Source organism: Ursus americanus, chromosome 5 (assembly GCF_024610735.1).
Source record: "Ursus americanus isolate L20-20 chromosome 5, mUrsAme1.1.p, whole genome shotgun sequence".
Lineage (NCBI taxonomy): Eukaryota > Metazoa > Chordata > Mammalia > Carnivora > Ursidae > Ursus > Ursus americanus.
This window is the reverse complement of record NC_142131.1, coordinates 63,740,063-63,754,784: the sequence shown is the minus strand read 5'-3', so window position 1 is coordinate 63,754,784 and position 14,722 is coordinate 63,740,063. Positions and strand designations below refer to the sequence as shown.

Below are 14,722 nucleotides of genomic sequence, written 5' to 3'. Positions count from 1 at the left end.
AGAAGAACAAAACTAGAGGTATCATGCTCCCTGATTTCAAACTATACCACAAAGCTATAGTAACCAAAACAGTATGGTAATGGAGTAAAAATAGACACATAGATGAATGGAACAGAATTAAGAGCCCTGAAATAATCCATATATATATATATATATGGTTAATTTATTTATGACCAAGAACATACAATGGGGAAAAGACAGCCTCTTCAATATGTGGTATTGGGAAAAGTGGACAGCTACATGCAAAAAAATGAAACTGGAATACCATCCTACACAATATACAAAAATCAACTCAAAGTAGATTAAAGATTTGAATGTAAGACCTGAGACCTTAAAACTTCTAGGAGAAACCAAGTGGGTAAGCTCCTTGATATCAGTCTTAGTGATTTGGGGGGGATCTGATTCCAAAGGCAAAGGAAATAAAAGGAAAAATAAATAAATGGGACATCAAACCAAAAATCTTCTGCATGGAAAGGAAACGATCAACAAAATAAAAAGGCAACCTACTGAACAGGAAAAAAATATTTGTGAATTATATATTCGATAAGGGGTTAATATCCAAAATACATAAAGAACTCATAAAACTCAGTAACTAAGTATCTGATTAAAAAATGGGCAGAGGATATGAACAGACATTTCTCCAAAGAAGAATACAGATGTCATAGGCACATAAAAAGATGCTCAACATCATTAATCATCAGGGAAATGCAAATCAAAACCACAATGTGATATCATCTAATACCTGTTATAATGGCTCTTATAAAAAAGACAAGAAATAACATGTGTTGGCAAGGATGTGGAGAAAAAGGAACCCTCGTGCTCTGTGGATGGGAATGTAAATTGGTATAGCCACTATGGAAAACAGTATGGAGGGTCTTCAAAAAATTACAAATAGTGGTGCCACACAACCCAGAAATTCCACTGCTGGGTATCTATCCAAAGAAAATGAAAACACTAAATCAAAAAGATATATGCCATCCACACATTCAATGCAGCATTATTTATAATAGTCAACATATGGAAACAACCTAAGCATCCATCAACGGATGAATGGATAAAGAAAATGTGAAACATATATGCAATGGAATATTACTCAGCCATAAAAAATGAAATCTTGCCATTTGGCAACATGAATGGTCCTTGGGGGCTATTATTCTAAGTGAAATAAGTCAGACAGAGAAAGACAAATACCATTTGATTTTATTTATACATGAGATCTAAAAAACAAAAGAAACAAAACAAAACAGGACCCAAACTTGTAGATAGAACAGATTATGGGTTGCCATAGGGGATGCGGGCTGGGAGTGGGCAAAATGGGTACAGAAGATTAATAAGTATAAGCTTCCAGTTACAAAAAAAAAGTTATGGGGATGTGATGTACAGCATGGGAACACAGTCAATAACATTGTATTAACTTTTTAAGGTGACAGTAACCAGATTTATTGTGGTGGCCATTTGGCAATGCATATAAAAGTCAAATCACTTTACTGTACACCTGAAACTAATATAATATTGTATGTCAATTATACCTCAAAAAAAAAAAAGTATTGAAAATGTCATTACTGGCAACGTTGTAAGAAAACTACGATTCTCATATACTGTTGGTGGGAGTGTTAATTTGGGGGATGTAATCAGAAATACGTATCAAGTATGTACTCTATAACATCCAGTAACCACTTTTCTCATTTATATTAAGAAAATAAAAAACAAGTCCACAAGGATGTATAAATATGCTTATTACAGGGTTCTCCAATTATAGGGAAAATATATGCACACAGTAAAATTTATTCTGACCTTTAAATATATGGTAATTTTTAAATCAGAAATTATGGAATATGGGGATACTTCACTGGCTCAGTCACAGGGTCATGAGTTCAAGCTGCACGTTGGGTGTAGAGCTTACTTTAAAGAATTATGGAATAGAACATCTATCATCATTCAAATATAGTTTGTATCTGTGACCCATTGCTAATTGCAAATGATTCCAGTTTAGCCATATATAACCATGTATACTGTGAATCAATATTTTACACATTATGCATCTCACAGGTACACACATACAAGTCTAGAAAGTAATGTACACACACACACACACACACACACACACACACAAAATAGAAAGTAATGCACCAAATATGGTCTTAGTCTGCTTGGGCTGCCATAACGAAATACCACAGATTGGGTGGCTTCAACAATAGACATTTATTTCTCACAATTCTGGTGGCTGAGCAGTCAGAGATCAAGGTGCCAGCATGGTGAGGTATTGGCTTGTAGCTGGTTGCCTGGTTGCTGTATTCTCATATTATTGGGGCCAGGAGAGGGAAGGGAACTGGGAGACAGAAAGGGAGGAAGGTAAAGAGGAAGAAGGAGAGAGAGAAAAGCTACCAGAGGAACAGAGTACTCTGCTTTATTCTTTTAAGGACACTAATCCCATCATGAGGACCCCACCCTGATGACTGTGTCTAAACCTTATGGCTTCTCAGAGACCACACCTCCTAATACCGTAACATGGGAAGTCAGGACTGCCACTTATGAATTCCAGTGGGCAGGGGACACTTTCAGACCACAACATGCAGCCATCTCTGGATGGTAGAAATCTGGATGATTTTCACTTTATTTTTATACCCTTCATCATATCTGAAGTTTGGGGACATAATATATAGAAAATCCATGGCACAGAGATGATGTTGATACATGTCTTTTTCCCTTTCTCCTTTCCTATCCTTATAAAATTGAAGTCTACTTTATCTCTCCTCCTTTTCTCAACCTATATATATCACATTATGAGCTCCTGCAGGGTAGGGAATTTGATTAATTCATCTTTATCCCCCGGGGTTTAGCTCTGGGTCCTACATAAAAGGAGTGCAATAAATGTGTGAATGATTCTCATGTGTTTGTTTTTGAATAACTGGACATATTGTGTTTTTCACTTAGGGAAGAAAATGTTCCTGAATTATACATTTAATGCAAAGGAAAATTAAATTGTAAGATATTTTTAAATTAAATGTGGTTCAGAACATTCTTTGGAAAGGAGCAAGCCCTGTTTTGCTTCCCTCAAATGCCTAAGGAAAATGCTATAAATTCTAGAACAGCCTGCTTTCCCTAGGGGCTCTTTCTACTTGGAATCTTCCTTAAAATAGAAATATCTATGTCCATGGTGACTATATTCTGAATCCTATTAATTTTTCTCCTTCTGAGTAAAGCAGTATTTGGGCTTCTGGCCTTCAGATGTGTTCTGACATTCTTTTTTGATGATCATGTCCCTGAAAATCTAGAAAAAAGTCTCCCATAATAACTTTCTTTATGGCTGCTTAACATGTAATGTTGAGATCCAAATGGTCCAATTTCAAAATTGAGTTGTGGTTTAAAAGAGTCTATGGGGCGCCTGGGTGGCTCAGTCGGTTAAGCAGCTGCCTTTGGCTCAGGTCATGATCCCAGGATCTTGGGATCGAGCCCCGCATCAGGATCCCTGCTTCTCCCTCTCCCTCTCCCCCTCTCCCCACTCATGCTTTCTTTCTCTCTCCCAAATAAATAAAAAAATATACTAAAAAAAAAAAAAAAGAAACAGTCTAGTACCCATAAGGTACCTTTCAAATTCCTCAAGTTCCTAACCCTTAGTATACAAGGAAAAATAATCATCATCATTTACCATCTGGATCAAATAAACCCAACTGATTTTTTTACTTTCATAGTCCTTTTTTGAATAATTTACAGAAGAATAAAGGCATAATTTTAAAAAACCCTCCAATTAAAAATTTGATAAAATGTGATAAAAATTTGAACATAGCAAATATCTTTGTTATCTAGTAAAAATTGTGGCACATAAACATCATAAAAGATGGGAAAATATGGTTATGTGTCCTCTTAACAAAAAAGGAAAGTCCAAGTTCTTGTCACGAGATATTATGTGATAGACTCTGTCTTTTATGAGAATACCCTATTTCCTATTTAGTCCTTAGAGATGGTTTTCATTCATTGATTCGTGAGTTTGAGGATACTCATCTAAGTGTCTAAGAAGTCATGAGCTGAAGATGTAAAGTCTATTTTACTTGCATGATTAATTCCATTATCAACATTAGTGTCTAGAGCTACACTGTCCAATAGAAATACACTGCAAGCCATATATATCATTTAAAACTTTCTAATAGCTACATTAAACACTTAAATAGGCGAGAGTATATTTTAGGAATATATTTCATTTAACCTAATGTATCCAAAATATTGTCATTTTAACATGTACTCAATTTAAAAGTGTATTGAAATATCTTACATTCTCTCATATTGTGCTAAGTCTTCAAAATCTTGTGTGTGTTTTATACTTACAATACATCTCAGTTCAAACTGGCCACATCTCAAGTCCTCAAAATCTGCATATGGTTAACGGCTAGTGCAGTGCACAGTCCCCATCAAAAGTGCTGCTCTTCACATTTACTTCTGATTTGTCAAAACACTGGGAAATACATTCCTCTGTCAATTTTCTTTTCTCTGGGCATTATGAATGGAAGATGAAAAGTGCACTATTCTCAACCATGTTTAGTGAAAGCCAAAAATATAAAAATAGTGTCTCCTCTCTTATACCTTGAAAGAGGATTCAATACTTTTGGCAACACAATAGGAAATTGAAAGATGATTATTAATTTTACTATTGTATTGTACTTCCAGTCAATGCCACAATTCTTTGCCTTTTAGTCTTTTTTTAAAAGTCGTATTTGGAAATAATTGACAAATAATGATAAAAAGTAATTCCTATAGTGATTCAGTGGCAATATGTTCGAAATACAGGAAAAACAAGATCACTAAGATCCCACAATATACCTTAGCTTCATAAAATGCTCCAATGGGTGTGTTGATAATGGTAAGATACAATGAGTTTTATTATGCTTTAAAAAAATTAATATATATTCTCTTTGTTCTTTGTAAGAATCTCCAAAAAAGGATAAAAGACATGAAATATAGATTTTTAAGAGTAGAACAGCTAGAAAAAAGAAAGTCAATGCTACATTTGGGTCCAATGGACTCTGATGGTATACTGAAGGTGAAATTGCATTAATTACACTATATGGGGGAAATTTCAGCTATATTATATATATGTGACTCCTGGTCTCTGGGTTGAGAGTTCACGCCCCATGTTGGGTGTAGAGGTTACACTTGTTCTTCCTCTTGCTCTTCTTCTAGCTCCCCCTTTTCATTTCAAAAGCCCAAAACAACAAGGCTAGCAAGAAAGTTAAGGAAGGGAAGAAATGGAGCTGATAGAGTAATAACTTTCTTGAGCAGGCAGAGGACAGTACAGGCTGCGCCCTCTTCAATGTTTTGAATTCTTGCTCTTATATTATGCATAATGATTTACTTTTTCCAACAAAGAGTAACCAGGCCAGATATAGTCACATGATGCCAAGACCACTAGAGTTTGTAAGAGTTGCTGGCTTTTATAATCAACCCTCAGGCTGTTTCCTAGGCTGTGAGTTCCCAGAAGCTACACAAGAGAAACCTAAAAACCTAGAAGTTAAAAAGATGATGATTTTTGAAAAAACCTTCTTCTATGGCTCAGGGGCCAGGCTAAGTATTTTTTCAGTATTCCCACATTTAACGGTTACCTCAGCCCCCATGGGCTTATTGTTTTCTCCATTTTTGGAGGTGAGGAAATGGAGGCTTAATAAACAAAATTCATTCCAGTTAGTATTAAAGGGAAAATGAGTTACTAAAGGATATTAGGTTTTTCGATGGGTTCTCTAAGAGAACCAGAGAACCAGGCTTAAAGATCACAGCCAGTTAACAACCCCAGATTCGGGGGAGGTACCTGCTACTGCTGCCACTGGGCATAGGCCCCACATCACTTGTCACTTTCCCTGAATATGAGGTATTACTTCTAAGTCTTCTGTCACTGCAGCCTCTGAAAACAGGGTGATGACTCTGTCTACCTGGCCACCTTCCATTCTATTTGGCACCTTTTTCATACCACTCTTATCCACCTTGAAGTCTCAGGGTGGTACGTCTGATTGATGGAAACTGAGTCACAGGCCTATACCTTGGATGCAAAGGATGCTTGAGAGGGCATTCCTGGCTTTTCCACTTTGGAGAGATGGGATTCATGAGATAGGAAATTTTCCAAACAGAGAAACACACTAGCCCATCAAAACAGCATGACAAATGGCTATCTCAGGGTACAAGATGAGTTAGGTATAATGGTCTCCTTTCATAGATGAGAAAGCAAAGCCTACTGAGTAGCTAATGTTGGGCATGCTGTGCCCTCTTCTTTGATATGCTGACCATGCTTCTTAGTCATATTTTCACTGAGTCCTTAAAAGAAGTGGAAATTCACAGCAAAAGAGAGCTCTCCCATCTGTCCTCTGCTTACCTTATCGTGTTGGAATGTACGATGGAAACTGTTACTGAACTTTGATCTGATCTGAAAGGATTCATAACACATTTCTCCTTTAGATCCTGGTAAAGAGAGGAGTCTGTGCAAATGCCAGGCTGGGGTGAGGTGGGGGGAAGGCTTCTCGTGGAAAAGGTTTCTCATGGAACATCAAGTTCAACTGAGGATTTTCTAGCTAGGTTCTGGAACAATACCATTAGAGTACGGAAGTTCTTACCATTACAGTTAAATTTCTTGGATTTTTTTTTTTAAATTTACTTATTTAGAGCCTAAAATTCACTGGGGGAGAAAAAATTGCCTATACACTGAACAATCATAAAACATCTGTTTTTGATCATACACAGTATAGCAATAATTTACTCACAAAACTGTTTGAGAAGCCACGGTCAATTTGGGCAATAAAAGGCCATCATCTCCCCCATAAGCCAAGCTGAAAATCCTTCTTCCTACAGGCAAGTGCATTTCCTAAAAGACTGGGATACAGTAGGAACGTGAAAACATTGTTGGTTAATATGCCAAAGAACTCAAAATCTAAACCTAAGTGTGATGTATGAAAAAAAGAAATAATCCTGCCACAAAAAACTCAACTATTCAAAATACTGTCTTTACTAATGGGAAAAGTATTTGTATTATTATACGTCCCACTGAACAAAAGTTTTATTTAAAAACAAATTGTATTTTTTGGACTTTTATTTTTTATTAAAGAAATCAAAATCCAAAATTGCTTCTTTTTGTTCTCACAACAATCTTGTAAAGTAGGTAAAGAGTAGTTGAATTAATTTTAACATCAACTAATTCTGTCACTCCATAATTTACCTGCTTTATAACTTGTTTTATACTAAGTTATTTTTAAAAATTGTGGTAAAATCCCTATCACATAAAATGGACCATTTTAATGATCTTTAAAACGTGCAGTTGAGTAGTGTAAAGCATGGTTACATCTTTGTGCAACCAACCTCCAGAACTTTCTCATTTTGTGAAGCTGAAACTCTATATCCATCAAGTCCCTATTTTTTCTCTCATTCCTTTTCTAAAGAAACCAAAATCTGTTTTTAATAGAAAATTCCCTTGTTGTGTCCTTTTTTATTAGGAAGAAAATACATAGTCATTATTAAAATGTTCACTTCCTGGGGCACCTGGGTGGCTCAGTTGGTTAAGTGTTTGCCTTGGACTCAGGTCATGATCCCAGGGTCCTGGGATCTAGCACCATATCAGGCTCCCTGCTCCGTGGGGAGTCTGCTTCTCCCTCTTCTTCCTGCTCATGCTCTCTCTCACTATCTTTGTCTCTATCAAATAAAAAAATAAAATAAATAAAATAAAATAAAAATTTAAAAAAATGTTCATTTCCTGGTTAATAGGATGGGTTAGCACTGGTTGCTGCGAGGTTTCCGTTACAAGAACGAGGCTCCCCTGGGAAGACACGCTACTTGCTCTCCCCTCCAGAAAGAGAAACTATGTTGTTTTGTTTGAGTTTGGGTCATTTCCCTAGGAAGAAAAGGTTTTTTTTTTTTTTTTTTTTATTCATTTGCATGACCTACAGTAGAGGCAGCAAGAATGTAGTGATACTCTCATTCATTAAAATTTGGTCTTTTACTTTAGAATAAAAATTAAAGGTAGATGGAATAGAAATGAATTCCTAAACAAGGAATCCATAATTTGGGCCACATGGATGTCATTGAAAAAGATGCTTAAACAGTCTAAAATTATATGCAAAATTGTGGTCCTGTGTGTGCACGGGCGTGTGAGGAAGCGTGTGCGTGTGTAAGCACACATGCAAAACACGTATGTGCATTTTCTTCTAATAAGAGAATTCACAGATATTATTAGGTTCTTAAAGAGGTTTGTGATGTTCAAAGTTCTATGAAATTGTTCCATAAGATGAAAATGATGGAGGGCTATTTTGGGTCACAAAACAAATTCTATAACAATACGAACTCAAATTCAGGTGTCCTCTTACCTGAATACCTGAAAACCAGCCCCTGTTTTACTGCTAATTTTACCTTAAACAATGGAAGATACACATTGTTTACTAGGTCTTTTTTCTCCTCCGATACTATATGTACATTGTCTCTAAGAAGCTATAAAGCAATATTGTTTGAGAAAGATCTGGAATATTTGAAAACAGGTTAGGCTGCCTCTCACCTCCTTTTAACATCTACCAGAATCCTTATCAAAGAGAAAAGAACAAGCCCCCAAAGCCAAGAACTATATATTATGAATGAGCATAAAAAAGTTAAATTAACCACCAAACTTCTGACATTTCTTTCGATTTTTACATTAAAACTAAAATCCTAGGATTTTTGTATTGGAGAGAAATTCTAAGCTAGGAATCCTGGTGAGGGTATTATCCCAGTCAGCCTTCTTACTGCTCATTTCCCCCACTGCTCAGCATCATATCTGGCAAAGAGTGAGTCTTTAATAAATATTTTTTTAACTTAATGAGTTGAAATGCTTTGAACTGAATTAAAATGAGAGTTAGCTTGTTAAGAGTTTCGAGTAAGCCATTATTTAAAGTTATTTATGAGGATATCAAATGTCACATGGTCATTTCTCGTTAATTCCATGGCAACAATCTTTTTATAAGTTAATATCTGAGTCAACAATTCCTTTTGAATCCCTCTTCTTTTATTCTTTTTTCTATCACCGATGCTATAGAAATGAAAAAGTAGTTTAATCTTTCACAGGATGAAAGATTGACTTTTAGAAATGTGTTTTTTTTTTTTTTTTCTAGAAAAGTAGTATCCTGGACCTTGCTGCAGCAACTTGATTTTGAATACAGGTCCATGTTGGATTTGGTCTAGGGGAATTCAGAGACCATAGTTCTGGAAAGACTGCCTGATAAAACATTCAATTCATAATTTAACAGAGATGACTTAGAGGGTCTCTATACTTTTAGATTTCATAAACCCACAAGAATTTCCACCTCCACAATAATTGGGATTAGATCTCATAGCACTGCCAACTTCTCTTTTTTTTTTTGAAGAAAATTCACTAAAAGAATAATTTCCATATATTATCACTATCATTTGTTAAAGAAACATCCTCTTAACACCAAAATATATAGAATGATCATAATCTCAGAATAAAGGACAGTTCTCTAAATGGAATAAATTTGGTTTTATGAAAAATTCATAATGTTTTTTTAAAATATTACTTCCATCTTTTTCTTGCTACGGGTGGAGACGTTATCACAAACCAATACAGATCTATGGGTTAGCATTTGGGAACCGCTCATATAATTAAACCCCTTTGGGCTGAGTTTTTTTTTTTTTTTTTTTAAAGATTTTATTTGTTTATGTGACAGAGAGACAGCCAGCGAGAGAGGGAACACAGCAGGGGGAGTGGGAGAGGAAGAAGCAGGCTCCCAGCGGAGGAGCCTGATGTGGGACTCGATCCCAGAACGCCAGGATCATGCCCTGAGCCAAAGGCAGACGCTTAACGACTGCGCTACCCAGGCACCCCATGGGCTGAGGTTTTATTTCCCTTTCTAGATCCATTCTCCACCCTCCCTGCTCTGTTCCTTCCCAGGCTAGCTGGTCTCTCTGGACTTGTCATTCAGGGTCTCTTGCCCTCTGGCTTTTTATGGGCTCAGCCCAAGGGAGATACAGAAGAACACAGGGTGAGAGAAGAGGAGGTCAGGCTATTTATTCCACTGGTCTGTCCACCATTATGTCCGAGCACAGGTGCGCAGTGGTTCTATTTCCCTATCCGGGGTGTCAGCTCATAGACATGGCCCTCTCCTCAAGCTCTCTTTCTAGATTCTATAATAATACTCTGCCATTATCTCTTCCCTCTGCCTCTTCGGTTCAAGGTGAGGCAAAGATTACCTTCACTTCTTGGGACTGCCCTGTCATCCACTGATGCCCTTGACTGTGCCCACGTGTTTGTATATAGTCCCTTCATTAAACTCCCCTCAATCACTCCATTGGAGTGACTATTTCGGAATGAGATGTGCCCAATACATGCCTCATTTAAAGATGAAAAACTGAAGCCCCAAGAAGTGAAACCCAGAAGTCATACAGCCCAAGGAACACGGTCAGGTCCAGAATGTGGCCTTCCAGATTACAAGCAGTGCTGTGCTTGGTCAATGCTCATCTGTCATCCTCCCAACGTTGATCTCCTTCACAGGCATATTGATAGGCACTTTCTAGAACCTTCTTTCCCCTGGACTTTGACAAGACTTGTAGTGTGTTCAGTTTTCAATAAAAAATATCATATTAGCAGACTGTTTAGGCAATTCCAATACAGAGGAATACTATTTCCATTAGAATGGATTGAAATCAGGAAAAATTGAGTTTTCAAATGGTTGCCTGAGCAGAAACTGGCAAGTTAGCCTAAGAAACTGTTGCAAAAGTTAAGCACAAAAGGACATGAAAGTGATACAATTTCCCCTGTAAAATGAATTCTGATTGCCAAACAGGGCAGGTAGGGATAACATAAACGGTCTAGAGTAAGGAGCTGAGGTGGGAGGCTAGGGAAAAACTTTCATTATCATGAGAGATATGAGCAGGTTATAGAAAGGTAAAGAAGTTTAGAGCCTTCGGTGCCGGTCAGTCAGGGGGAAAGCTTAGAAGAGACATGGAGCATGAAGCTTGACCGTTGCAAAATGTGATGAAAGCATGTTTTATCTGGCCTGAAGTGACCGCACCACTGAGCTGGGGCTGCTGCTGGAATCCTGCACCTTCGAAGTTTCAGACTGATGGAAACATTTAATTATCTTAAACTGACCCACGTCAAGACGCTCTTCTGTGAAGGTGTTCTTTGCTATAAGCACACCTTTATTTAGCAATCGGACTTTTCGACAAATGCACACGCACATATTTAACACATTAACTTTGTTCTAATTGCATAGTTGAATTTCCCACTGCTATCGTTTGATCATTTGTTGTAACAAAGTGCCTCTATGGGGACATTCTTTTACTAGGGTTTAAAAATAAGCTAGAAACTTTTAATATCAACCGATTCTCCTTAAAGGAGTTGGGGCCATGGAATTACTAATAACAACATGAACTGAGCATTTCTAAGTGGTTACCTGCTTGAGCTTACTTAGTCTTCAGGATAATCCTGCCATCATCACCCAATTCATGGCCACCTCCTGGCCTTCTGCTACTCAAGCTTGTACCTGGCTTTTGGTGAGAATTTCCCCAGGGTTGTGATCCGTACCAGCGTCCCTGGGCTGGATACATGGAAAGGATTGCTCAAAGAAGCCTCTCAGCAGAGGGGAGTGTTCCCCTGGTGCAACCACCTTCTTTGACCGCTGAGCCTTCAATCCATCAACAGCTACTTATTGGGCTCCTACTAAATGCTGAGGGCTGTGCAGTCTGGCTTCTGCAAGCAGGGCCCTTTCTACCTATGTTGCATGTGGATTCAGAGGCAGGGGGAGGATCTGGGCCAGAGACCTTGAACCAGTCCTGAAGAGGGGAAGGAGTTTGTATGGCTGAGAAAGAAACGCAAGGTCATCCGAAGACAAAGAAATACTGACCTGAAAGTAAGGAAAGGGATGATGAAAAAGATGCTGAGATGGGTTAGTGACACCGAGAAAATTTAAGTTAGAAAAAAAGAAGAGATTTTCCTCCAGATCCTCAAAGAAGGAACCTCGACAACTAAACAATTATTGACTCGTGATTTTGTGTAAGAGTTGTCTATTAGCAGATTGTCAACTTTAACACACATAGATAAGACTCTAATGTCTTTATTGTAACCAAAGAGTTTAATTTGAATTTTTAATTTGTAGCATTCTTTTGGTTTAATCATCTTGGTTATCTTAGTTACATGTACTTAGATGACTGGCTTGATACTTAGGTAGACATTTTTAAGACAAAAAGTAGAAGTTAAAAACCGGAATTCCCATTGAACTGCTGGAATTTACTACTTGAAAATCCACAGACAGGTTCAACACCCAAACATCTGTATATATCATATAGTTTCAACATGTGATAGCATTTAACAGGGTTTCGACTACTCATCAATTACTTTAACCACCAACACAGTTTTATGTTCATAATAAACATAAGTGGCTTTATGTCGGGGTGTGGCCATTAATGGTAGAAGTCCCATTTTCTGATTCTCTGCCTTTCCATCCCACAAAGCTAGGACAATGACGAACTATGCCTAACTTCTTTAGGGTCCTTGAAATAACACATCTACCTCTAAAACGTTGATCCCCATGTATGTCCTTATTTCTGAAATTATTCTTGGTTTAATTTTTATTCCTTTGTTTGGTAAAGGGGGTTGCTTCCTATTAAAGAGTGTTTGCGTTTGTAGAGCCATTTTTACATCTGTGTAGATCCATGGCTTTTTCCCTTAGGGGAGTGGGGAACAGGAAGGCCAGTCAGAGAGTGGAGAGTGATAGCTTACAGCTGGAGCATGGGTGCCGAAGACAGACTGCCTTCTTCAGTTTGCTCAGGACTCTCCCTTTCCGCAACACATGGCAATTTCTTAAATTCACCTGTATAAAAAGTCCTAGTATCTACCAGCACTCTTCAGTCAAGTCTGTTTCATTTGGCTTTGACTTACAATGCTTCTCTCTTACTGGAAATGATTGTCCTTCTTGGCTAGGGAAATTTGGGAAGTTTGGAGAGAAAGGTCTGGAGAAACAGATTAGTTGATCTTGCTTGATCTCCTCACAAAAAAATTAAGAAACTTCCTCTTGAGATCAAACATTAGACAAGAAGTTTCTCCCTGAAAATAGCAACTAGATCCAGAATTCCCAATCTTTTTGGAATAGTTTGGCCTCTTGAAATTTCCCCTTTCTGCATAAAATGTTTTCCAGCATGAATTATCTATAGGTGTAAATACACAAGACTTTTGTGTCGAGGCTCATTTTTTGAGATTTGTTTTTTCTGGACTGACTTCTGAAATGTAGTGGAATCATTATGGGGTGCTGAGGATCCCTGATTCATTCCAAATATCATTTGTTGTAGCACAAGACACGTTCATCCGCCAAAGTCTACTTGGTGCAGGGGGGTCGGGGGCGGGGATTATGCAGCCTTGTGTGATCTAGGAGCCAGGCTACATTTTGGAACGTAGCATCATTTCTTTGCCCTGCATCTTATGGAGTTTCATTTATATCAGAGGCCCATGGCTGGGTCCTAGGGTTTAGAGTACTACATGAACAACTATAGGTCCTGAATAAATGCTTTATCCTTATGGCTGGTTCCATTTACCACCAGATGGCTCTATTGTACCATTAGGAACTGCATACATGTATAAAATTGGTGCGCTCCCAAATCAAAGGAAGAAAACAAAGCCGCAGCCCCCTGAAAGAAAAAGAAAAAAGAAAAAAAGAAAAAGAAACAAAAAAGGAAAAGAAAAGGAAAGGAAAGGAAAAAGGAAAATGAAAGAATGAACACAGTTCTTTCCTTTTATGGGGTTATTGGAAGCAGTTGTAAGAGTCTGAACATTCACCAGAGAACAGGACACACCCAAAAAGGTTGGAGGAAGGTCACAATCCTAGCACGTATGAGGTCTCCCTTTTCAAGTTTTCACATTGCTGTGTAATTATTAATTGTCAGGATAGCCAGAGTCGCCAGGAAGTGCTCTCGTCTCAGCAGGGCCTGTAAGTGATACTTCTGTACCGATGTTGTGTACTCTTCTTTTGTAGATGAGAAAGATCGACTGCAGCACAACTGGGAGGCAAAGTCTCCCCATCTGCTGATTTCAGTCATCTTAGCCATATTCTGGGCAAGAATGATCTGATCCTAACCCCTGTGGTATCTTTGCTTTAATGACACCTGGTGATAAGAAAGTGACGATCAGAGGAAACGAGCTTCTCTGAGTTCACAGGGTTCTGTTCCTCAGGATAGGTGAATGCTAAAAATAGAGACATTCTAGGTGACATCTCTCACTAGGAATGTGAAACCCTGGACTTGGCCTCTTGAAGGAAAGTTCTGTTTGTATCCAGAATAAAAAGCTGCGGATAAACCAAATTCCAGTGTGGGTAATTTTAGTCTAACTTTCTAAAGTGGTTCATTGTCATAATTTAGTATGCATTTTTACCTTCCAGTGCAGACATTAAACTGCTAAATAAGACTATTGTTTTCATAACATTTCACTGTTTTATCACTGTGTTGAAGAAAAGGAGATGATTTGTATGAGTTTATTAACCCTATCTTGAGTCCATAAAGTTGCTTAAGCTACACTCAGGAAGTTATCCATATCAAAAAGTAATACTTCATTATTGTTTCAAAGAAACAGTCCCTGGAAACTGGACAGATGGCATTCACTTTGGCTCAACTGGAGGCCTTGGAGATTTGCCTGAAGGAAGCAGAAGAAAAGGCTAAATCCTTATCTGAACAGGTAATACCTGTCATTGAGACTGGAAAGATAATGTTCTTCAAGGGTTCA

At 37.8% G+C, this 14,722-nt stretch overlaps 1 protein-coding gene across 1 annotated transcript in view; it reads left to right on the top strand.

The window, feature by feature from the left end:
- CCDC192 (coiled-coil domain containing 192) overlaps positions 1 to 14,722 on the top strand; it is a 193,605-nt gene that overhangs the window by 18,922 nt on the left and 159,961 nt on the right. The window contains 1 exon segment of the mRNA XM_087862334.1: positions 14,567 to 14,674. Coding sequence (XP_087718460.1) covers positions 14,567 to 14,674 — 108 coding nt within the window.